Here is a 23776-nt window from a genome sequence, read left to right on the forward strand (position 1 = left end):
GTCCCGCTTCTGGAAAGTAGCTTGGTAGCTATATCTGAAAAACACAGCTGAAGAGGCAAGAGGTGTTATTTCAGCAGGCTGAGACAGCCATTCTGTATTCCCAGTGGGTGCACTAAACCATTTATGTATCCATGGTTCTCTCTTGTGCAGTCAAGACAGGCTTTTAATGCCAAAGGAAAACCTCATCCGAGCAGTGAAACATTACTACTGAATAAGTTGTCCCATTAGGTGAGGATGGAGAAGTTTGGCTTTCATTTTGATGTGCTTGACATGCTGCTCTTCCCTGGTATGAAAAAATAGCAATTAACAGCAATAACCCCAAAATAAGTCTAGGTTTTAGCTGGATATGCTTGGGTGATGAGATTCGAGCTTGCTACAGACAACTGAGAGGCCAGGAAAAGAGTGTCAAATGAACTGGTGCTGCAGCATTTCAGTAGCTTGAAAGTTCAGGCCCTGATCCTGTCCTTGATCTGTGATGGAGAGAGTTACTGCTCTACTATGAGCTGCACAGCAGAGATCACAAATGAATAGATCTCTTCTGATGAAGCAAGAGGTGAAGAGCCATTGTTTTTTCTCACTCGTTCCCATCCTGCGGAGACCAGAAACATGTGCTTTGCTGTCCCTGCAGTCTGGCCTTTCCTCAACCTGCCTGCCTGAGCAAGTGAGCAGGCCTGGTCTGGCCCAACTCTACCCTGACCAGCTGTTAAGCCAACAGAACACCACTAAGTAGCTGGCACCAAGGGAAGGGTTTTGCCTTTTTAGTACCCAGTGTGTAATTAGTGCTCGATGTCTTCAAATTAAGAGCATTAATGGAGCTAAATTGTGGATCCCATATGGTACTGCTGAGCACGGCTGCTGTCATTGTCAACAAGATACAGCGTGCTCTCTTCTTTAATTTTTGTCAGCAGAGGATTCAGTGTGTCAGCAAGGCCCAAGTTTCTCTTCCTTCCTGGAGCAGTACCCCTAGCTGGGAGTCAAATATGTAAGGTTCCTTCTGTATCATCAACGTTACAGGACATTCACTTAATCTCTAGAACTCTGAGGTGGAAAGCTTTTGAAGCTTGGGAACAAGAATACTTTAGAAGGAGGAAGCAAAAGGCATAGGAAGGAAATGGGTATGGTGTTTCTGAGGCCAGAGACAGCTTGAGCTCTGAAAAGGAAAAGAGTAAATGGAATTGGATCAAAGGAGTGTATGTGTGTGTGGTTATTTCTCATAGCTAAGGAGAGTGAGTGTAGGTGGATAGGTGGTACTGGAAAATGAAGACCACGTGCCACTGAGTTATTAGTGCTCAGAGATTGTCTTGTGTGATAGCAAATAACGTGATGTAAGGAGCAACCTTCATCCCAGTGTCAGCAGCACCATTGGTGGCCCTTGCCAGCATGAGGTCATTTCCTGTGGGAAGGCCATGGGAGGGTGTCCTGGGAGCTCTGTGGCAGCTGCTTGCAGGGCCCAGGAGTCCTGCCTCCCTGCCCCCTTGGGCAGGGGTTTCTAGCCAAGATCTCCTCCCTCCTGCCCTTTTACTTTGAAGACTTATCCCACAACAGTTCACATGAGGAATTGTGCAGCTGAGCATCCCCAATACTTAATAATTACTCAGTCAGTCGAGTGACTGTCTGCATGCCTCATTGGGCACATGATGAAGCTGATCTCTTGTGATGTGATTATATCACTGTGTCAACCAAATGGGTTTATCCTGCCCATCTTGTGACTGGACAGACAAGATGTCCAGCTTTTTCTTGCATTCACAAAAGCGTGTGCTGCCCATAAAGTATGCCAGTGCTCCTATTGCTGCTGCCTAATCTATTGTGGATCCCCTCCCTGTGTAAAACAGTTACTGCTTTCTAACATACATAGGCCATGCTTCTGTGCAAACTCTGGAGGTATTGGCTGCTTTGATTTGAATAAAGGCATTCAGGCTTGCCCCAGATGCTTTGCTTTCCTACGCAGGACCACACCTGTATGCCATAGATATATATTTTTCCATTTGCAGGAACAGTCTGACTGGAACAAGTGTAGTCAATTCCTTTGCTTTTGAAGCTGTACATGATCTAGTGAACAAGGCATAGTTGTTAAATTGTTACATTAACTAATTTGCTTTATGTTTGATTGTAATGTGCATAAGCACTCTTTCATTTTTCTGAATCAATTCTCTAGGAAAGAACAGAGGTCTTCCAGGAGTTCCTAAAATCCAAAACCGGCATCTTGCTTTGCACTGTAAGTAACTTGGATTCCTTTTGCAGCTCCACACTAATGGGCCTGCCTGATACCTAATGGTAGAGCAGAGGATTTGGCACTGAGCTCTAATTCCAGCTCGCTGTCTGACCTTGAGGAAAGTCATCTCCTTTTTCTGCATCTCACATGTTAAATAAGGACCACTGCCCTCTTTGCAGACATGATCTTTTCCTGCAAGGTACCACATACAGAAAAAATGTATGTCTATTACAAGAGGCCTCTAAGTATTTTGCATGGTCTTATGTCTGGAAAAATCTGATCATTTGGAGCTGGAACCTTGCACTCTACATGCAGTCAGTAGAATGCAATCCTAGTTTGTAGTATGCCCTAGAACTGCCAGGTAAATTGGATGTAATGTGATATTTCCCATCTTAATGACTACCCCAAGGTTAAAAACAAAAACCTGCAGGGATGGAAGGGAAGCCCAACCTGAGAATGGTGTCACTAGAAATGCACATGCTCCACTGCTCTCCATGCTTTGCCCTTCAAGCTTCCTTCAAGGGTGCTGAGGGAGAAATTCTTGTCCTCTACTGAAGTTTGCTGGCACCCTTGTGCTGTGGTGGCACCTTCCTCTTCTCGTTTCTGACCTGTCGGTGCCACAGCTAGCCTGCTGCAGTGGTGCAGAAGGCTGCACGATTTGCTCTCTAATAGTGGCAGCTGTTGATCTGAAAATGTGTGAATCTTGGTGATTTCTACCCACCGCAAACTTGTAAATTACAGCGATCGGGAGTAATTAGAGCTGAGAAACCCTCTCCAGCTCTGAAATGACTCCTTCTTGAAGCAGATTATTCTTAAAGGAAACTAGGTGCCATTTTTTTCAGAGAGTGGGGGCTCAATTTCATCTTTTTAATAGCCGAGTTCAAACTAGGGCTGCCCTGTGTGTAGGAGTGTTCGATTTAGTGTTGCCAAATTGTGTGTTGTATCACCTGTAAAATTGTACTTGTTACGTGCTGGTCTTTGCCCTGCTTGTGTGTGCAACCTTTCAGTGATGTGATCAAGGTCAAAATGCATCTTTGCAATGCGTAAGTGTATCTATAGCTTGGTTTACCTGTGTACAGAGGTAATACGTAGTGTCTTAACTGAGGAGAATAGCAAAGGTTAAATCACTCGGTGGTGTAGCTTAAGTGTTTTGAAGATAAGAAGCATTTGGTAAATTCTAAATAATACTTTGTTATGCTTCATGTACATGCTGTCTGTAACTGAGAAATTTCAGGGACATGTCTTGTTAAACTGAAATTTCATTTACACGTTTGGAAAGACAGTGAATGCTCAATTTTAGACAAAGAGAAAATGGAATCGTTGCAGTCACTGGGATATCAGTTCCTGGGTGAGACTGTTCAAAAGGGAAATGCAGCCTGTGACAGGAAGAATCTGCCAGGAAATGTACAGCTGTTGACAAGGTAGGAGGAAGAATAAGCTGGATAAAGAAATAGAGTAGGTGGGATCCCCATCTTGAGATGCGGGAGATGTGTTTTGATTTCCTACCATGCCACAGACTCTGCAAGTGAATATGGAATTGTGATGACAAGGCAAGTAGCCACATGTCAGCTGAGCAGCAATAGTTGTATGTTTGCTCCTGACCTGTCATAAATGGGAGGTAATGTGAATTAGCCTAGACTGCCATGAAGAGGGTGGTGTAAAGCAATGCATTTATCGTAACCCTCCTTCATTTCCATCTAAGCTGCTTTGCATTTACTGCAAGGCAGGGATGCAAATCCTGATGGTTATGGTTGCTGTGGCTCAGCTGGCACATGGTTAGCACGTTAAGCACAGTAAGTTGTGTTTGAGTCCAAAATCTCTCTGTGCTTCAGCTCCCCATCTGTAAAATGGGGATAGTAGCACTTTTCTATCTTACAGAGATGTTGGGAGGACAAATGCATTGAAACCAGGAGGTGGCCTGTTACCACAGTAATGGGGACCATATGGACACCTTAATATAGAGATACACTTTGCACCAGTCCCACATTACAGGTGCCTCCCCAGCGCAGATGTCCAAAGGGCAGCCAGGCACTGTGACCACCTCCTGCCTCTGAGGGCATTGCCTTTTCTGACACTTTTCTCATATGAGCGAAAATGTTTTGCAGAAAGAGATTTCTGTCTTTTTACTGCAGAAATAATGTTTTGTGCCCATGAAATCTTGAAACCTGGCTCACAAAAGAGCAACACAAATAATGTTGCCGTCCTTCCCTTGTCCCTTATGCCATGTTCTCCACCCATCTTTCCGCTCTAGTAAGCAATGGGACCTGCTGTTCCTTTTATTAATTTGCTGTATGTCATATGTATATTAATATATTCCATAAAATATTTTTGCCAGACAATATAAGCTGGCAGGCAAGAAAATAAAGAAGGGCCATGTATCTCAGAGGGTCTCATCCACATTTATTTCTCTCTCCTTCACTGAAGTTCTTTGCAGCTTCCTTTGGGATGTGCCTTTTAAACAAGTTCATCTCTTCCAGGGAGAGAGGAAAGATCATTTGGAGATTGTTTGCTGTTTACTCAGTCACGCTAACTCATCTTGCCAGTTTTCTGGCGGCCCCAGCCAAGAGCTTTCGCCTCTGACAGCTTCTGTGCTCTCCCCTTCCTCCTCTGATTACGCAGCCCAATCTGTCACCCTGCCGACGGGGGTCTCTACCCTGCTGATGGCTTTCCACACTCGGCAGTAATGACTTTTGGCAGGCCGGGAAGGCGAGAGAGCTTCTTCCCCAGCTTGGAGAGCCGTTAGGCCCTCTCTGCCTGTTAGCTAAAGCACTTTGTGAGGTTCTTTGGTAAATAAATGAGTCATTTTAATCCAACTGACAGCCTGGCACCTGAGCAAGCTGCCTTCCATCTGTACTTCTAGGCCTCATGTAGGCAGCCAATTGTCAAGCTCAGGGCCTTCAAGACCTCACCATTGAGTGTCTTTCAAAAGCAACTTTAGCAATTTCCTTTGCCCTAATTAGATTGTGTGAGAGGGACTGAGCAAACCAAGGCCCTTGCAAAACTTTTGTGGCTGTGTCTGTTGGATCTTCTTCAGTGCCTTGCTTTAGGTGTGACCTTTCTGCCCTCTGTTCCCTTGCACCCACCCCTGTGTACCCCACCACCTCAAGCTTAGGTTGGTAGCATGAGTTGTTAGAAGCAGAAATTTCAGCATTTCTGGGGGTCCTCATCCACATGATACTGTGCCATTCTGTGTCTTGCAGTTGGGATCAGGGCAGTAATATGGTTGAGGGTTCAGGTCATCTTGTTTGCTTGGTATGTGGGTTTTCTCTAAAATTGCATTGATGTAGGTTATTTCTCCTTTCTCCTGTGAGATGAACACTTGATTCTTCCTTCAGTTGTCCACTGAAAAGAATCAATGGTGATTTGCTGATTCTAGATCAGTAGTTTGTATTCTAGATTTGCTTGTTATTAAGGAATGCTGGTGTGAGGTCATGCATGGAAAGGGCAATACTCTGGGGCAGTGGAAAAGTAGTACATTAGAAATATATTGGGCTTCTTGGAAGAGCACTGGCAGCGGGTTGGTGATTCTGTGTGTGGAATAAATGTAGTGCTAGCAAAACTGGATAACTATTGTTTGAGTTGTATTCTCTCCTGGTATGGTGACCCACAAATACTTTCTAAAGATCTGAGAAACAGGAAGCTCATGGGCTCTGCCAGCAGAGGAAAGCAAATCAACTCAAAACTTTTTATCCTAATTCTACCTTGCTGCTGTCTGCTAGGGTCTTTGAGGAAAAGGAGCTACAGGAGACGCAGGTGGACTGATACTGAGGAATCTTTGAGAGTTTGCAAAACACTCCAATTACCAGTAAATCCCAAGACACTTCTGAAAGAAAGCCAAGTTAAACCCCAGGAGAATAGCTGCTGATATGTGTCAGTAACAGCTGAGTGGAGTTGGTGGGATTGTGAAAGCAATAGTGAATACAAGGCTGATGATGGGAGAAAGCCTCCTCCTAAAATGTTGTCCCTGGCTATTTATTAGGCTTTTGGTTAACTATTCAACTTCTCTGCATGCTTTGGCTAATGCACACAAGAACAAGACTGTCTGCAGCAGTAGTTTTCCAGCCAGAGGTGTTGAGAAAATGTATCTTAGAAGAGGAGAGAAAAATCCTGCTGGATGAGAGCAATGGCTTCTGCCCCTGCTGTCTCCTTCTTCTGCCCATGTTGGAGGTGCCTGCTCCTGACCACAGGGGCAGCTTGGCTATCTGTTTATTTTGGGTGAGCTGACCCTGCCCCAAGGTCAGAGCCCTCCTATCAAACACAGCTTTTCCTAGACTACTGGGTATGAGAAAGAGCACAGTATAGGAAAAGACCAAAGGCATGTCAGCATGGAAATATATGAGGGCCAACCTGATCGGAATCAAGCGTCAGCACTCCTGTCTGATTGTGCTGTAGACTTTATAATCTTGTTATCCTGGTAACTGCTGTACACGTTCCCGACTTGATTTATTTCCTCCACCCTCCTTTAAATGGCTTTTTGTACATCTGTTCATTCTGACTCTGGGAACAAGTCGCTGCTTAATGAGCATGTTGGAGCGAAAGTGTGTGTTATTTCAGAGTGGGCGCTGTGGAAAGTGTCTTCTCTTTTACTGCATTTGGAGCCACAAAACAACCTGGCTAGTGCTTATGGGAAGGCCTTTGCTGCCAAAACATCAGCTTCCGAGTCTTTTAACGTGTGTGGGAGTTGCATGAAAACACTTCAGTGGGTGGCTGACACATTTTTAGTACATTAAGCTCCTGCTTACGTTCTTAATATATTCTATTTTGCAACCAGCTAAAAGATACATGTGTTCCAAAACATTTCCTAACAGAGTTAAATCTGCACACCTGCTCTGCTATTGTGCGTGGTGAATGCAAAATCCAAGGAGTATGTGAGGACATTACTAATGAACAGAAAATCAAGAAGGGAGATTGAAACATGTTTACACTCTCTCTCCATTTTGAACAGTATTTACGCTCACTTTTCTCTTTGAAAGGGTATGTTTTTTTGAGCTATAATGGCTGCAGATAACTAAAGGGTCTCATTCTAGTCCTTCTCCAAGTTGATGGGTTTTCTCACCAGCTGGCATATCAAATAACACTCCTGACAGCAGCTTCAGACTTGTTTCTTCAGGATTGAGTTTTGCTTCTCCAAATGGAAACAAGACTGGTGAAAATATTGGGTAGCTGAAGTCCCCTCTCCTTGAACTGTACTCCAGTTTTCTACAGGTTCTGCTAAATTGTTTGTGGACCTTTTATCATTGGGCCAAGTGATTTGCAAGTCACCTGTTCCTCAACTTCAGCCCATCACCTAGGAAACAACTAATGATTTGTAGGTGGAGATCACGGCATCCTTGTACATTCCACTCAAGTCCTAGGATCCTTGACCATTGGCTGTATGTCCATTTTCCTCTTCATCATAAGCAGCCACGTTTTAATTCTTAGGCTTTCTGTGAAGAAAGGTGTTCTCAGAAATAGCGTTGCCTTCCAGAGATTTCCTTCTGCCTCTCTCACTGTTTGAGTAGTATGTGCCTAGGAGCAGATCTGTTTTCATCAGTGAAACAAACTGAAGAACCAAAGGCATCACTACCATTAAGGCAGTTGATTCTCTCAGATATAATATAAAGGGATTGTAACAGACCACTGCAACTCAACACCACTCTCAGACAAGTGGTTTAATATCCTTCAGGCTTTGGGCCACAGTACTGGATTATTTCTGTTGTATTAGCATGTTAATAATACTCCTTGTGCTTTAAAACCCTCAACATTATTTCTGACCTTTGGTCCATCTCTCCCCAAACAAGGCACATAGAATTCCTATTTGTGTAGCTAGTTGTTTCCTGGCATAATTGCCATCCCAGAAGAGCTCGTTCTTTGCTGATATCTTGAAAGCATTTTTACTAAAGTAATTTCCTTATTAATTTTAAAGGATGTTGCAGCGCGTGGACTAGACCTGCCTCAAGTGACATGGATCGTGCAGGTAAGCTTGCAGTGTGTGTGTGCGTGTACTTGTATATGAAATGCAGTGTTGCTGAGATGAAAACCCTTTCTTGTCCAGTCCCTCTTTCTGCAGTTTGCTGGTCTTTGTGCTGATGCTTACAGGTGTGGAAGACTGACATGTTCCTGACTGCAGGATAGGGACTAAGGGTTTTGCTAGGATATGGCACTGTTATCATACCTTTGGTTTTGATAGTCTGTTTTCCTCTTCAATAACTCCAGTGTTACCAGCTGTATAATAATATTCCACAGGCTGGGAGGAAATGCCCTCCATTCCTCCCTACAGGAAGCCAAATCTTGTAAAGTACTGACCATCTCTATTGCAGTTTTGTGTTTCTGTGTTTCTCAGCTTGCTGGGGAGGCAGTTCTGTTAGGAGTTTAAGTGTGATCCTAATGTTAAACATTGAGTAGCCCAATAGTGTCTGTGCAGTGACCTGAATGTTGCAAGTGAGGCTGTGCTGGGTTGAACTGTAAGCATTTAGCTTGCAGTAGAACTGCATAGTACAGATTTTCCCTGGGAAAAAACAACCAAACAACAAAAAAACCCCACTGCTGCATTGCTGTTGACAGAAATATTGTCTTGGAAGAAAAGAGAAACTAGGAGAGATGGATTGAACCTTAAAAATGGCAGCCTGTCATATCAAAGAGGAAGCTTGAGAGCATGAAGTAGATTTCATTTTTATAAAAGATTAATAATTAGGAAAAGGTTAGTTGAATGGAGGAAAAACTGATCCAGAGATTCTCAAGAATCAAGTGACACCTGGGTAAAAAGAACAGGGCACAGAGCCTCAGCAAAGCTTTTTAATTTCTACCTCATCCCTTCAGGTAACCAATTTGATTTTAATTTTGTGTTTTTAAAGAAGAAAGGCTTTGCAGCAGGTAGCTAGCTGGAGAAGGCTGGGGAAGTGAAGTCTGTAATTCCCAGATCTGTATATTAATATAATTTAACCAAAGATATAGTTGCCAGTGTTAGAACGCAGTGCAAATTACCTAAAGCCCTGGGAGACTTCTGTGTGTCCAGAAGGCGAAATCTCAGCTGTCCTGAGAGCTGTGTCCAAGAGCAAGGACCTGCAGGGAGCAATTAGATTGCTCACAGCATCTTACTCACACCTCTAGCCAGTAGAAACTTTGCCAGAGGGCACAGGTATAAACACTATAGTGGGCTTTGGTGGTTGGGTTTTTTCCAGTTAAACTGCTGAGGGCTCATTTCTGAGCAGTATCTCTGTGCATGTTCATTTTTCCAGGAAAGAGAGGAGGGAGGAAGAATAGGGGGAGGTTATAGGGAGGGAAATATGTCACCCTTTATCAGATCTTGCAAATAGCTGGGCAGTTTTGATTCTCAGTGAAGTAAATGAGAGGCACCACTATATTAGGGGTGACTTTAAGCAACATTTTCTTACTGACTGATAGTTGTACATGGGAAGACAGTTGTTACCTGCATTTTATGCTGCTGAAAGCACTTTCTCCCTCATCTCTCTTAGATTTCTTTTCTCCAGTAACCAGCTATGATTTGCTTTAATCAAAACAAAGCAATTTAGCCCAAGTCTAAATTTGAATTGTCATCTTCTATTTGATGACAGAGAGCAGGCAGCTTCCTGCACCACAGGGGTACTCCTGGGGGCTGTTTGGTTTGAGGTCCCCCTGAGATTATTTTATCTTTTAAGGGAAGCAAACAGGTTCCTGATGTGCCTGTATAGAAATAAAATGTAAAAGGCAAAGAGAGACACTGAGATGGGGAAACTGTCCTATTATCTGAAAGTTGGCCAATGTGTCACATTCACATGTCATGATAGGGGATGAGGGGGCTGAGTGATGGTTATAGGGATGAGCCCAATGAGCTCTTTATAAACAGGCCAATTCCAAGGAAGGTGCAGCATGTGGGGTTTGCTGAGATCCCTTTTGTTTCAGATGAGTGGGCTGTCTCGTTTATAATTAACACACCATGTTCTGTTAATTCCTCTTTTCCCTTCTCATGTTCCCTTTCTGAAGTATAATGCTCCAGCTTCACCTGCGGAATACATCCACCGGATCGGGAGGACGGCTCGCATTGGCTGTCACGGGAACAGCCTGCTTGTCCTGGCGCCTTCGGAGGCAGAATATGTCAGCTTGCTGGCTTCTCACAAGATTAAGTGAGTCAGAAACGCGAACAAAAGTTTCAGCTCATCCTTGCTAATTAACCTTCCATGGCACTTGCAGCGGGACTGTGTCTCGGGCAGGTTTTAATAAGAATTTATTAATTCTTGTGATCCAGGACTGGCCCCAGACTAGCAAAAGGAGAAAGGAAAGTGTGTGAAAATCATCAGCCTGGCAGATTGTGTGTGAGTGAGTGTGTGTGGTGAGGGGCAGAGAGGAGACGATAGTCAGAGATCCTGTGCACTCCATTGTTATCTCTCTGGCCCTGGGTTCAAATTGTGGCTATGTGGAGATCACAAGTCAAATGAGCCTGTCAGATGCTAACTGGCCATCTGCCTGCATAGCACCATATTGTCAGAGACTGTGATTTCTCTTCAGGAGAGATCCGGCAGGGAAATAGCAAGGGAGCTGTGGGTCATACCTGGCAGGTAATTGGCTAAGATGAGTTGTGCAAGTGACTTGTAACAGGAATAGCAGGGCCTTTTGCAAGTAGTGAGTGCCTAGTGTGGTCCTGAAGGGTAATAAGGAGGATGGACTCTGCAGATCAAAAGTGGGATGTGCTTCCAAGCTAGCTGAGAAAGCTTCTTTTTCACCATCTCTAGCTCAGACTTGGGAGTAGGCAGTAAGGAGAGCATGGAAGGGTGGATAAGGACCAGTCCAGCATGCAGTCAGCTACCTGGTGGCCAACCCATGATGAGATCTTAGCTTAGCTTGCTTCTGCAATGGTCTTTTTTGTGGAGAAAACCCCCAAGTCTCTGCTCAGCATTGCTAGTCAGGAGTGCCATCAGGTCTGAAGCCTCCTCAGCAGTTAGCTGGGTGTATGTGACTCCCCTTCCTCCCTGCTCTGCTGTCTCTCAGCGTTTCAGAACATCAGCTGAGTATAGTGCTGTACTAGTGTTGATGGAGCCCTGTAAACTCATGCACAAATTAGTTCTCTCTTATTTCTCATGTTTATGTCGGGTGGAGCTGCTTGGAGTCATATTTGGGTTTGCATCCTTGAAACAAACAAATGTTGGCAGTAAATACAGGCTTATTCTAGGCTGTGAGCCATTTAGTGGTCTAACAAAGAGCCATCCATCATCCCAGGTAACTATCTGTTAAGCAGACACCAGCAAGACATGGAGGGCTAAGCTGACAGGATTTTTTTTCATGTAACAAACAGCACTGACATTTAAAGGTGAAATCCCACATAATTGTGAATTTTTAACTCCAAGTGGAAAGTTCTATTTTTCTATTTTATAATATTTTGGAAGTTTTGGAAGAAGGAGGGGGAAATTTCCCTCCTTTTTTATTTTAAATGTTAATGCTTTTATCCCATTTTGTTGATTTGTAACAAGTTTAAGGAGCAGTGTCACTCATGTTGGTAATTATATCTGCTAAGGAGACCTGTTGTTGAGCTCACCATGTTCTTCACAGATCTGTAGAAGGCTGTGCTGAATGAGCAGAGGGAGGTTTCTTTGAATGCTCATTTTTTGCTCCACTTCTCAAATCAACAGAGCCGAACAACTGTGGGAATTGTCTTTTCTTGTTTGTTTGTTTTATGTTCTTCATAAAACGTGCTGCCCTGCAGATGAGGGACTTGCCAAAAAGGAGTGCAATTTGCCTTCCTTGACCCCCGTCTTCACATGGAAGAAGATGAGTGTCTAATTGGCATGGGTGGGCGAGTCGGCCTCTTTGCAGTCATGTGTCCTCTGCTCTTCCTACACAGTAGCGCATGGTGTGAGAAGGGGCAACGGGATAGAAAAGGGCTGATGAATTACAGAGAAGATGCGGGAAGGCAGCTTGAAGCAAGAGGCAGCAAGTGCCATCAGCACAAATTGCCGTTACCCTTCATAAACAGAGCATTATGGTGATAATCCTGACAATTTAATTCAGTGCAAGGGCGAAAGACAGCATGTGTTGGACTGTCACTGATCCTGTTAAGCACTGGTAATTTTTGTTTCTTTACCCTAAATCCTTCTAGCTTTTAACTCAGACTGCACAAGTTTCTGGAGTTTGCATTTTATTCTTTGCTTAATTTTTCCATCTTTGGGGTTTATGGAGGCCGAGCGTGTGTTGTGAATTTCTTTTTTTAATTTGTTTTTTCTTTTTTTAAATTAAATTCCTGCTGGGTTTATTGAAATGTAAATACTTCATAAAATATGTATTTCTGAGAAGACAAAGCATGAGATGGGTCCCCGCAGCCTTCAGCTGGTGTAAATGAGATGTGCCGTGCTGCTTTGCAGTAGATGAGGATCTGACCCTGAGTTTTTCTTAAGCCCCTCCACCCACCCCAGCATGCATGGGAGTAAGTCCAGAAGTGTTGAGAGTCGGAAGTAATGAGAGCAGACGTGGCTTTGTTCCTGGTGAAAATCCACTTCGGAATTAGGGATGACTGCCTTTGAAATTGGAAATCGCTCGCAATTAATTTTCACCGGTACCTGAAGCCTCTCCTTGGCTTCCACTGTGGAAAAGCAGCATTAGCCTTTGCCAAAACGATCTCACTTTGGCTCTGCTGAGATCAGTAATTCCCGATGGGGCTCAAGAAAGCTGTATGCATCTCTCTGCAACTTTCCTTTCAGTCTTTGTGTGGCTTGAAGTTGTGGTTCCTCTACCTAACTGTAGCTGCGTGCGTGCACATGCACACTCATGTTTACATTTCCTCTCTCTTTCTTTCTTCTTTATTTTAAAGGTTAGACTCCAAAATGTTCTGTCTCAGCTCTCAGTGTAACTAACAGATTTTCCTTCAAAGGAAAGAGGCAAAAAGCAGAAGAAAGTCAGCAAGGTTCACTTCGTGTTTTGTTCCCTTATGTCTCTTTTCCCTCCTTCAACTGCAATCTAGCAGCGCCTGCCTCGACAGCTATCAGATAATTTCTTTATCTCCTAACGGCGGCCTAACTAATTTATAAAGGGAAGCTCCTCTCCGTGAAGGCACGAGTCATTTCTCTCCCTTCTGGAGGGCTGTGCTCGCCCCCCTCGCACCGTGCTCCCCGCTGCGAACCCGGTTCACATCACTGTTAGGCTGCGAGCTGGCGGCGTGCCAGGCGGGAGGAGGATCGGAGAGGGGGTGACATCCCACACAAATCAATGTCAAAGGTTTGACGTTTTCATTCATGGCGGTGTCAAAGCAACCTTCGGGGTTGGGGGGGTGATGGGGGATGCTTTTCTCTTGCTTAAGTGATTGCCATTTATGTTTTAATTTGCTGTTATACTCTTCAAAACCAAACAGAGAAACCCTCAGTTGTCTTTTTATGCTCCATTTCCCTTTCTCCCCCATCATTCCCCCGCCTTTCTCTGCATTCTCTGCAGAGGAATCTGCTACATCGTGAGTCCCAGCTGCTTGTCTCCCATATAGGAGATCTTGAGGCTACCCTGTACCTTCCAGGCTGGATGGCTGTTTCTCTGGACCACCTTTTTTCCTTTCTTTGTATTGTGATGAGCTGACTGAGGCTGAAAAGGCAGATTGCAAAAGTAAAAGGTATTTGTCACTTTAACTGGGAAGGACTGGGGAACAGGCAAGGATTGTGGTATCCTGTTACACAGTATGGCAATGATTCGTCTGTTCTTCCTAGCCAGGTGTTTAGGGATCTTTGAGTGAAAGAAAGGGAATATCCTTGTTGTTAGCATGTCTTTCTGTAATTTACAAATCAAAGAGGATCAGCACTGCTTCCTTTTGGAAACCACATACATCTTTCTATTCATCTGACATTCAGGAGTCTCAGAGAACTGGTGGACCCCCAAGATTTCTCTCTTCTTTAGACTGATGTAACCCCAGATGAACTCCTTGGCTTCCATGCAGTATTTATGATCTAGTCTGGTATAAAAAGGAAAAGAATTTGTTTTCTAGAGATGACCTTTGCCCATAGCTGAAAATTTGGGCCCACAGACTTCAGCTTTTATCATCTGGGTAATTCCCTTGGAAATGGGACCCAGTTTGGAAGCAGCTGTAATATTAATGGCCTGGAGCTGCACAGCTGTTCCTGTATTATCACCTGGAGTACATATGCCCCACAAGACAGTGTTAGAGAGGATGAAGGATTTTTCATCTCCTGTAAATGCACCTCTAAGTAGGACCACGCACTTGAAAATGAAGCAGGTTTGTAAGTGTTTCCAGTATCTGGGCCATAAGAGTACCCAGCAGTGTCTTGCAAGCAGGACTAGAGAATAAATCATCTGGTTGACTCTACAGGAGGAATGTGAGTCGACAGAATGAAAATAAATGCCCAGTGTGAAGCCTGGCTAGGACAGCTGACTGAGTCTCCTGTATTTAAAAAAGATGCTATAGGGTCCCTACTGCGCTGGGCTTTGGCTTTGCACTTCAAATGAGAGGGAAGGTGAGTTCTAAGAATAGGGAAGGAAATCAAACGGTGTATTTGGTGTCAGAGGTGGCTTTTGAAGCTATAAATGAGTTGGAGGGGGGGTGCGTCCATCAGGAAGACCCAGGCGATGTAGCAAGAAGTTGGAATCATGTAAGATCTTGTGGGAAAGAATAATAACGTGACCAGAGGGAAGGAAGCTTCAGAGGAGTTAGCTTGGTAGGAAATGTTCCTTGGGATCCTGTTTTTACCCTCTGAGCTTGAGTCCCTATGACAGGAATGAACTTCGTCTTTACACAGCTTTAGTTTTAGGATCATGGTCGCTAGTACGGATGGAAACAAATGTGTGTAAACATCAAATCAGTTTGTTCCTTGGAGGACTGAACACTGTCTCTGATTCCAGGGAATCTGGAAAGTAAACTGGGGGAGACCAGATGTAAGAGTTCTGCTCCCTTTCCATGGCATCTAATGTACAATAAAATGTTTGACATGCTCTGGGTTCAAAGTGGAGGTTACAGATCTTACTGTTATAAAGTAAATCTGCAAGAAGCATTTAATGTTCTGAGCTGCTTCAACTCTAGTTTGAGTTTCTCTTAGTGCAAAATGTAATCAGATGGTTCCCACTTGTCTTGGTGCTTCTCAATTCAGGGAAAGAAATAGCATTAAAACAATGAAAATATAATTCAAGACCTATTTTTTTTTCTTATTTACTCTGGTTAAGAATCAAGGAGACTCCCAGAGAACTGAAAGTCCACCCTCAGTTATGATGCTCTGTTAGAACTGGAGTGTGTGTTGGTGACTTGTGAGAGCAAGACTGTGGGTAAAATTGTGTCTCTTCCAGTGAAAGCACCAGTTTAGCTGGGGCCGAGATTTTATGATAAGTTACACTTTTAGGGTTTCTGAGTAAGTGTCTGGAGCAAGACCTGATGTATTCCAGGGATAAATACTCAAGCTGAGCATGTAAATCTAATCTTCTTGCACTCCGTTGTCAGCCTGTGGTTTATTATGTGCTATATCTGAAAAGTTGGAGAAATGGTAATTTTTTTGTCTTTGTTGCTTCAGTGTTTCAGAGATGAAGATGGAGAAAGTATTATCCAGCCTGATGAAAGACAATCGCTTCAAGTTGCACAGACCAGGAAGAAAGGTGAGTTATTCTGCTGATTCAGAATCGCTCCAGTTTTCATTTACCAGTTAAACATCATGAGTATTCTTCCCTTAGCTTCTGTCTTTACCATACAAGGGTTGGCATATCCATGATGCTGGGCAATGCAAGTTATTATAGAACTGCCTTATATCACAACTGTCCAATCATTAAACTGATGTCCCCAAAAAGCATCATTTTTTAACTCTTCAGCAAGTATTTTTGTAACAGACAATAAAGGTTTCTGGCTGCAAAAGCTTGGGGTGTTTTCCCCATTGTGTTTCTGTTCTTGGATTTTTGGCACTGCTGGAGATCACAAATGACACAAAACTTCTCTTAAGAAATAAGATTTGGTTATGTGTCACATATGGGTTTTTATTATCTATATTTACTTTGAGCCTAAACTAAAGTGCACTGGGTTGGTTGACAGGCATCTTTTTATTGACTTCAGCAAGGTTTGGGTCTGCCTTCAAGTTGCTAATTCACAGAATTCAGTCATTTGCAATTGATGTCTCGGGTGTTCTTGCATTCTGGTAAATTAAATCCTCCAAGAAGTCAGGAATGTGTCAAGCATGATGCAGCATGCTCTTTTTTCTCTTGTTGCTGTTTTGCCTGCTCGTTCTTTCTGTTACGCCATGTATGAGCCTTCTTGTTTCCTGCAGATGACTGTTAGGAACTGTGGTGTTCTGGGTAAACATGCTTTTGAAAGATGTTCAGTTTTCCTACACACCCTGTATTTCACAGAAAGCCAGATCTGTGGCTCCTCTGAGATACAGCTCTGTGTAAAGCTCTTTCCTGTCACTGCATGTTTTTTCCCTGAAAGCAGCCTGTAATGCCTGTATTTCGAATGTCCGGATCGGGCCTAGGATATGAGCTCTTAACTCATTCAACAAATATGTAAAAGTTTAGTTGTGCTTTGTTAATTCAAAAATTATTTGAAGTAGTTCTGTGTAGAAATACTTTCCTTTACTCCCAAATGTGCTTATAGGCAGGTAACTTTGGGCTTCTTTTGGAGAGTTTTTCCACAGATACATTTATGCAGAAACTGCACTTTAAATCTGTTGCTGACGTGGGACAGAATATTATTTGTTCTGGGCTTGAGGACAAATGTTATTTCTTGGAAACTGGGGGAAAAAAGAGAACATGTTTTTTTCTAGGAAATTACGAGGTAGCTTTTGAAAAGCAGCAAGAGAAAAAGGCTGCTGAATGTCAGAGCCCAGTACATGCAGAGGTTCAAAATTGTTGAATCATTGCAGAAATACTGAAACATCTCAGTGTCTTTATGTTCCTTGTTCCAAAGGAACAGCAATAAAAAGCTAGCAAGTCTTTTTACTATCAGGACTCATCAAATAGGTATTTCTCCCATGCTTTTAAATTGTAAAATACTCTAGACATCTAAGTACAGAATATTCTAAATACTCTTCTTTTGTCTTTCTCCCGTTAATTCACAAAAATATCAAATCGAACCATGTTTGAAAGCAGCAGTTGCTCTGGTTTTTGCTCAGCAGTGCTGCCTGGGCATGTGCTGCCATGCCGGGGACATGAGTGCACATACAGAAGGAGCTGGTTCCTTTCAGTGGCAGTCAAAGGTGGGATTGAATTCCTCTCTTCCCTCTGCCATCAAAGGGAATGGGATTTTGCTGTTGACTTTGCTGGAACTGAGATATATCCACCCTCGGTTTAGGGTGGTCTGACTTTGCTGCAGGAATTTACAAAACCAGAATAACCTATTTTTGTGTGGTGTGGCTCAGACTCTGAGAGGATCAGTACTGAGAAATAGTTTCTCTTTATGGAAAAAAAAAAGTGTATCATTTAATGGGGATGAAATTACAGTAGTTCTGTCAAGATCAAATAGGCTTCTTCAGGAATTACTTGAAAAAATGTGTTAAATACAGTCAAAGCTTCATTCTGTTTGTTAGCTTTCTATTTTATCGCTATCAGAGGCTCTGTGAGTGGTCTGCAGTGCTTTCTCAGAAGCTGCAGGGGCACGTTTCCAAGTTTTCAGGAGGGTTAATCTCTCTTAAATTCTGTACATTTGCTGTAAAGACAGTGCAGTGAGCTGGGAATGCAGTGGGACTTTGCATGGGACAGAGAGTGATTGAGAACTTGTTATGAGGAGCTGAACCTGATCTGTTTGTGATGTTGCCATTTGAGAGAGCGTTAGCTTTGCTTATCAGTTCTCCGTGCATTGAGTCATGTATATATTATAGTCATGCACACAGGAACCTCATTATAATGCTCCTCGGTTCTCATTGCTTCAACTAAAGTCCATTACAAGTACCACGTTGGAACGTGTATATTTTGGACTTCTGTGTGCAGCCAGGGAGCAAGCTGAAGTGCCTGTAAAATGTATATTTTATATTTAGGTATATAAAATATATATGTGGCTATGTCTGGGTGTGTGAATGTTCACCTGCCTACAAAGAGAATAAATTTGATCTTTCAACTTTTATGGAGGGGGGCAGGGGGACTTGGTGAGTTCTAGGGAAGGTGTGCAGAGGTTAGTAAAAAGTTGTTATTAAAACAAAATCCTTCATTTTGTTTTGAAGGATAATGGAAACAGGAGATGTTACAGCCTGGCATTTTGGTGCTTTTTTCCCCATCCCTTGGTTTGTTGAGGTTTTTTTTAACTGTTTTAAGGAAGAACTTATCTGCCTTAGTCTATCTGTATTATATTTCAGTTCTTTCTCCCATTAGCGTACTCTCTTAATGAAATCAGAAGCTTTCAGTACTTGTCCCAACTTCTCAAACCTAAAAGCTGCAGTCTTTATAATGAGAAGTTTCCTTCTTCTGAAAGAAATAAGTGTCTTTTCCTGGTGCAGTTGGCATTTGGGGGGGTCCCCCTGATGTCTTGAACCAGTTAAATAAGTTTGCATCCAGGTCCATTTCTTCTTGTAGCTCACAGATACTGTTATTGACCGCAGTTACCATACTGGTGGTTAGGGATCTGCCAGAACAGGCTTTTAAGCAAACACAAGGTAGACAAAGTTCTCCTATGCCACTATTTCTCCATAATGGCAATAATGCTTCTTACTTAACAGATGCAACTACTTCATCTAGATGGAGAGTAGATCACACAAACCTCTGGGGTAGCCTTTTATCTTTTGGGTCTTGGAGAAACGTGTAAGGTCTCAAATTAATTGTCCTGTTCATCCAAACCAGGATACGAGCAGGATTAAAGCTTGCCTGTGTGAGCAAAGCATACAGGATGGCTTCCAGTGCACTTCCAGTAGCCCTGTTTTATTTGATCTGCCCAGACATGGTGGCAGGTTTTATTTTCCCAGTTTGGCTCCGAGTCGGTTTTAAATTCAGATTTATGGGGTTTTATTATTATTGTCTTGTTTTTTACTTTTTTAGATGAGCCTCCCTGGAAAGCAGGAATCAAACACAGGGGGGTCATGCCCATTAGGGGGCAATTTTAAAATGAGATCTGTCTCAAGGGGCTGAAGGGGGATAAAAGACAAGGTAGAGATGGGAGGAGGGGAGAAGCTGTTTTCCAAGTACATTATGTTTCCTGCCATTTGGGTTTTTTTCATTTATTTCTCTTGGGCTGACCTCACACTTTGGAAATTATGCACCTAGTTTTTTATCCCTCATTTTTGTCTTACTTTTTTTTTTTCTCCCCCCAGCACCAGGAAGAAGAGATGCCTCATTTTGAAACCTAAAGGGGGGAATAAGAAAAGTCCTTTGTAATATATTGCCATATTATCACTAAATCCCCTGACAGTTGTGACACAGAAGCAAGTCACCTGTCACTTAAGCTTGAGGTCTCTTTAATTTTCTCCTGGAATTCGCACCAGGCTGTCTTTAATTTGAGGCCTTTATTGGAATTCTGAAACCTTTCTGCCTCCCCGGTGCTCAGATCTATTCTGAGTGCTGTTACAGAATGTATACAATAACCAACAGAGGGATTCAGAGGGGGCTGAAGCACTGTTTATTTAACACTCTGGAGGGATTTTCGTGCTTATTCGGTCCTGGCTACCCGGCTTTCAATATCGCTTTGACAACCGTTATGCCCTTCTCATTAATTTTAAACAGTTAAAACACAGGAAAAAGAGAAAAAGTTTTCATTATTAAAGTGCTTTACTTTTTAATAACAGAGGATTCTGTCCGCCAGGGGAAAGGGCAAACCTCACTAATTTCACATTCATATTAAAAAATGCTGGGAAGGTGACACTTTGTGCTGCCAGGAGGCTTAACAAAAGAAAAGTGATGGGGGCTAGGAGGAGCAGGCGGGGCGAGAAAGTTTTATGTTTCACATCAATGGAAACTTCTTAGTCACAACAGTGAGTGTCCACTTGGGGAGGCAGCGCCACTTGTAGTTTATTAAACCTTTACAGAGGCCCCTCGGCTAGAGACCGTCTCAGCTGATTAATAGGCACACATGAAGTCAAACCAAAAGGTGTCTGTGAAACAAGCTGTGTGGTGAGTCTTTCTCAAGTGGATTGGGAGACAGATAGCAGAGGCCAGGAACCTGGGAAACTCTTGATGTAGCCTTAATGTACCCACCATTGTCTTTGGAGATGCTGATGCACAGTTAGTCCAGGTAGTGAGTGAGCAGGAACTCTAGTCCCCACATGTGTTTGCTTCACTGAACCCAGTGGTGGAAGAAGCTGTGGGATCTTGACTTCAAAGGAGGGCACTGTGCAGGAGGGTTTAGGCTACATTTGAGGTCTGTCTCTGGGCAGATTCGCTGTTCAGCTATAGAGTGGTAGATATGGGTCAGCAAAACATTTTGTGTAGGGTGCCAGCAGCATTAACTGGCTTCCAGGATCGCTGAGGTTCACAGTGTCAGTGTGGTGCAGTTCTCCTGGGCTAGCAGCAGTGCAGAGGTGAGCTCACAGCTGTGAGGGAAGGAGGGGTTTGCAGCATTAGCATACAAATCTGCCAGGAAGGAACAGCAGGATTGTTGCCTTGGCAGAGGCCTAGTATGGGAGTGTGGGAGGTGAATGTTTGTTTTCAGTGAGCCCTGGTCAGAAGAGGGGATTGACCAGTATCAAGTTGCTGCCTTGGACCTGGCACTGTTAGTCCTGGATGCTGGTTTGTGTCTGAGTAGCTTTTGAGAACTGTGGCCATTTTTTGGGATGCTTGGCTTTGCACTTTGCTGTCAGCTTCCCATCAAAAATTCCCCTGTTCCTTGTCCACATTTCCTTTCTCTGCCTGGGTAATTGAGAGAAAGAGATACAGCCTCTTCTCTCCTTCCAGTAACAGCTTGTTCCCAGGAATGTTTGTTTTCCATTTCCTGACCTGCATCCTACAGCCTGAGCCTGGCAAAGCTTGAGCACATGCAAAATTGCCTCTTTGGTTTGAGGGAGCTTATTCTGTCCTGCCGTTGGTGCAAGGGGCTTCTCTTACTCTAGAAGAACCTCCTGATGGCAGTTACAGTGAAGTATGACTTGTTGACAGTGAGAAAACTTCATGTGGGCATTGATAGTGAGCAGTTCATACTAGGGCTTTGTTCACAGGCATGGAATTTAGTCCATTCTCTGGAGCCTGAGGATGAACATAGATCTTCTGCCCAAGGAGGAACTTGCAGCATCAGTCTGAAACTGTTAATTTAGAGTCTGGAGGGAGTTATTCCACATAACTGCAATGGAAACTAGCAGTGGTATCTGGCCTGTTGAATCAGGGAGGGGGTGGGAGTAGGGGAAAAAGATACATGATAGATGTTAGAAAACACAAAATTAAAACTGATTTGCTCTCCTCTCCGCACAGGCTGCTTTGACTTTAACATCTTTATCTTTTTTTTTCCTCTAGTAATATTGAGAGGATTACCTTTGTTGGCCCCTCGGTGGTTACTGTGTGATTTTACTGTTATTAAATCTATTGTAAACTGCTTCATTATTCCCGACTCAAATTCTCTCTTTCCTCTAATCCTCCCGTCGCCCTTGCAGCAATCCTGTGGCACGGACCCTCAGGAAGTCCGGGAGCGGGCCACGGTCTTGCAGACCAGATTTGAAGACCACGTTCACTCCAGCGAGGGGACTGTCCGGTGGGCAAAGAAAGGTCAGTGTGTGTCTGTTCAGCTTCATCCAGAAGGGTTTACAAAAGCTGCCAAGCTTTTCTTCTGGGGGAGAGCTGCAGGGGAAAGGCTTGGAAGAAGCATTTTGGGGCCGTTGGGCTCTGTAGGGGTTTGATATGAGCCCAGAAGGCTTTGTGATGATATTAAATGTCAATTTCTTGCATTCCCATTTTACGTGCAAATGAGGTTTAATCTTGGGGTTTGATAGGATTCACATCCAAGGGCTCTGACCCGATTGCATGAGCGAATAGATTGTATTATGCTGGGGAGGTCATGGGTGACTTGCTTAACTACATCCTGGTCCAATACTCCTTAGATGCTTTCAGTTTACACCAGGGCTGAATTTGAAGCCTGTAAGACAGGATGCCTTGGGAGCAGCTCTTAACAGGCAAGGATCTTAAACTGGAGGTTGTTGTGTGGAATGGGAAACAAATGAGAGAATGGACAGCTACTCAGGCAGAAAGGGGAAAAATAGGGATGGATTTAATAACTGTAGCCAGGTGCAAATCTGGGGTTCTGGGATTTCATTTCCCATCTTTGCCAAGCACTTGTCACTGAACAGTACAAGGAACTTCTCTTCTGCTTCTCAATTTGGACAATCCAGAGGAAAGCAGATTTGGGGAAAGATGACAAACTTGCTGGGAATGTTGTAGGAAAACAAACACTATGCACTCTCCTGACAGGAGCCAAAAAAGTGGTGCAGCTTAAGTACCCCTCTTCTGTGTACTGTTCTGTTACCCAGTAAGGATGACCTGGGTGTAGTTAATGTTCCAGGTACATGAAGATCACATTGATCTGTGTCAAATCCTGCTGGTTTATGTTCTGCAGCATTTCCATTTAGATTTGGATGAGAGGGGTCCTGTTGTGATGAATTTTAATGGCTTACATTGGTTTTGTTTGCCTGCTGTATATGTGTGCACACAAGTGTCCCATATGTGCTAAACTGCATAAATTGCATACTAAGGGGTCCAAAACCAAATGGGGAAATTGGCCTTTGAGATGTGAAGTGTCATCATAGAAACTGGATAAGGGAAGGCTGTTCTCAAGATAGAAGTAAAGTTAAACATTAAAATGGTTTGGAATCCTGAGAAGTGATCATTCAAGAGGTCAAATTTGCTGTTTTTTTCTGAATGTTGTACTAACTTGTTAGGTGATGACACAGCAGAAAGACTAATGCTTATTCTACCTGCTTACCCCAAACTATTCTGCATGCTTTTAATGGTGCATGGTTGCACTGATGTACTTGAAATCCTCCTGTTTCACTCTGCTCTACCCCCTGCCACTGCATGTCACTGTACTGCTTCTTGCACACACACACACTCTGATAGTTGCAGAGCTGACTTTTTTCCTCAGAGCTTTGTAGTACCTTTCTCCTACAGTAAAGTGTTAGAAACTGCAATGCAAGTGTCTTGCGCCCATTTTTAGGTTGTGTTGTGCTAGTTGATTGGTGTAATTACTTTTACAGCTGCACTTTTAAGTCCTCAGTCTCAAAGCATGTGATTAATATGATCATAATCCTTGATTCTGCACGGATGAGCTTCTTGTTGCTCCCCTGGGATTCCTTATACCCCATGCAAACTTCTAACCTTAACTGGCTGGTGTAGAACAACCAAATGGCTCTGCTTACCCTTGGAAAACCTCTGTGGTTTCTCTGTACAGCATATGTCACTGTGCACACACATTCACATGCACACTTGTTGCTAACCTCAACACTAAGACTTCTTTAACCATGGACAAGAAGTGCAGAAAATAGATCAGGAAATGCTGAAATGTTGTGCATCCCATTTATCTTGTACAGGAGCACTCCACCTCTTTTTCCTACTCTTCTATCTGCATATGCAAATTTTCCACTGCTGAGTGGCTTCCATAAGCCCCCTTTTCCTCCCCTCTGCGCCAGGCATCATGAATAATTAACATGGCAGCTGGCTTTTGCTTTCATGGCAGACAATCAATTGGAAGCTGTGCCAGGGATGCATTTGTTTCTCTCTCTTTTTCTCTTT

At 43.4% G+C, this 23776-nt stretch overlaps 1 protein-coding gene across 2 annotated transcripts in view; it reads left to right on the plus strand.

The window, feature by feature from the left end:
* Positions 1-23776, plus strand: part of DDX31 (DEAD-box helicase 31) — a 48807-nt gene that overhangs the window by 10807 nt on the left and 14224 nt on the right. For both annotated transcript variants that reach the window (XM_034067357.1, XM_034067358.1), the window contains exons 14-18: positions 2156-2215; positions 8118-8168; positions 10175-10314; positions 15676-15757; positions 21649-21760. In XM_034067357.1, coding sequence (XP_033923248.1) covers positions 2156-2215; positions 8118-8168; positions 10175-10314; positions 15676-15757; positions 21649-21760 — 445 coding nt within the window. The remainder of the gene's footprint in view (positions 1-2155; positions 2216-8117; positions 8169-10174; positions 10315-15675; positions 15758-21648; positions 21761-23776) is intronic.

This window comes from Melopsittacus undulatus, chromosome 11, assembly GCF_012275295.1.
Source record: "Melopsittacus undulatus isolate bMelUnd1 chromosome 11, bMelUnd1.mat.Z, whole genome shotgun sequence".
Lineage (NCBI taxonomy): Eukaryota > Metazoa > Chordata > Aves > Psittaciformes > Psittaculidae > Melopsittacus > Melopsittacus undulatus.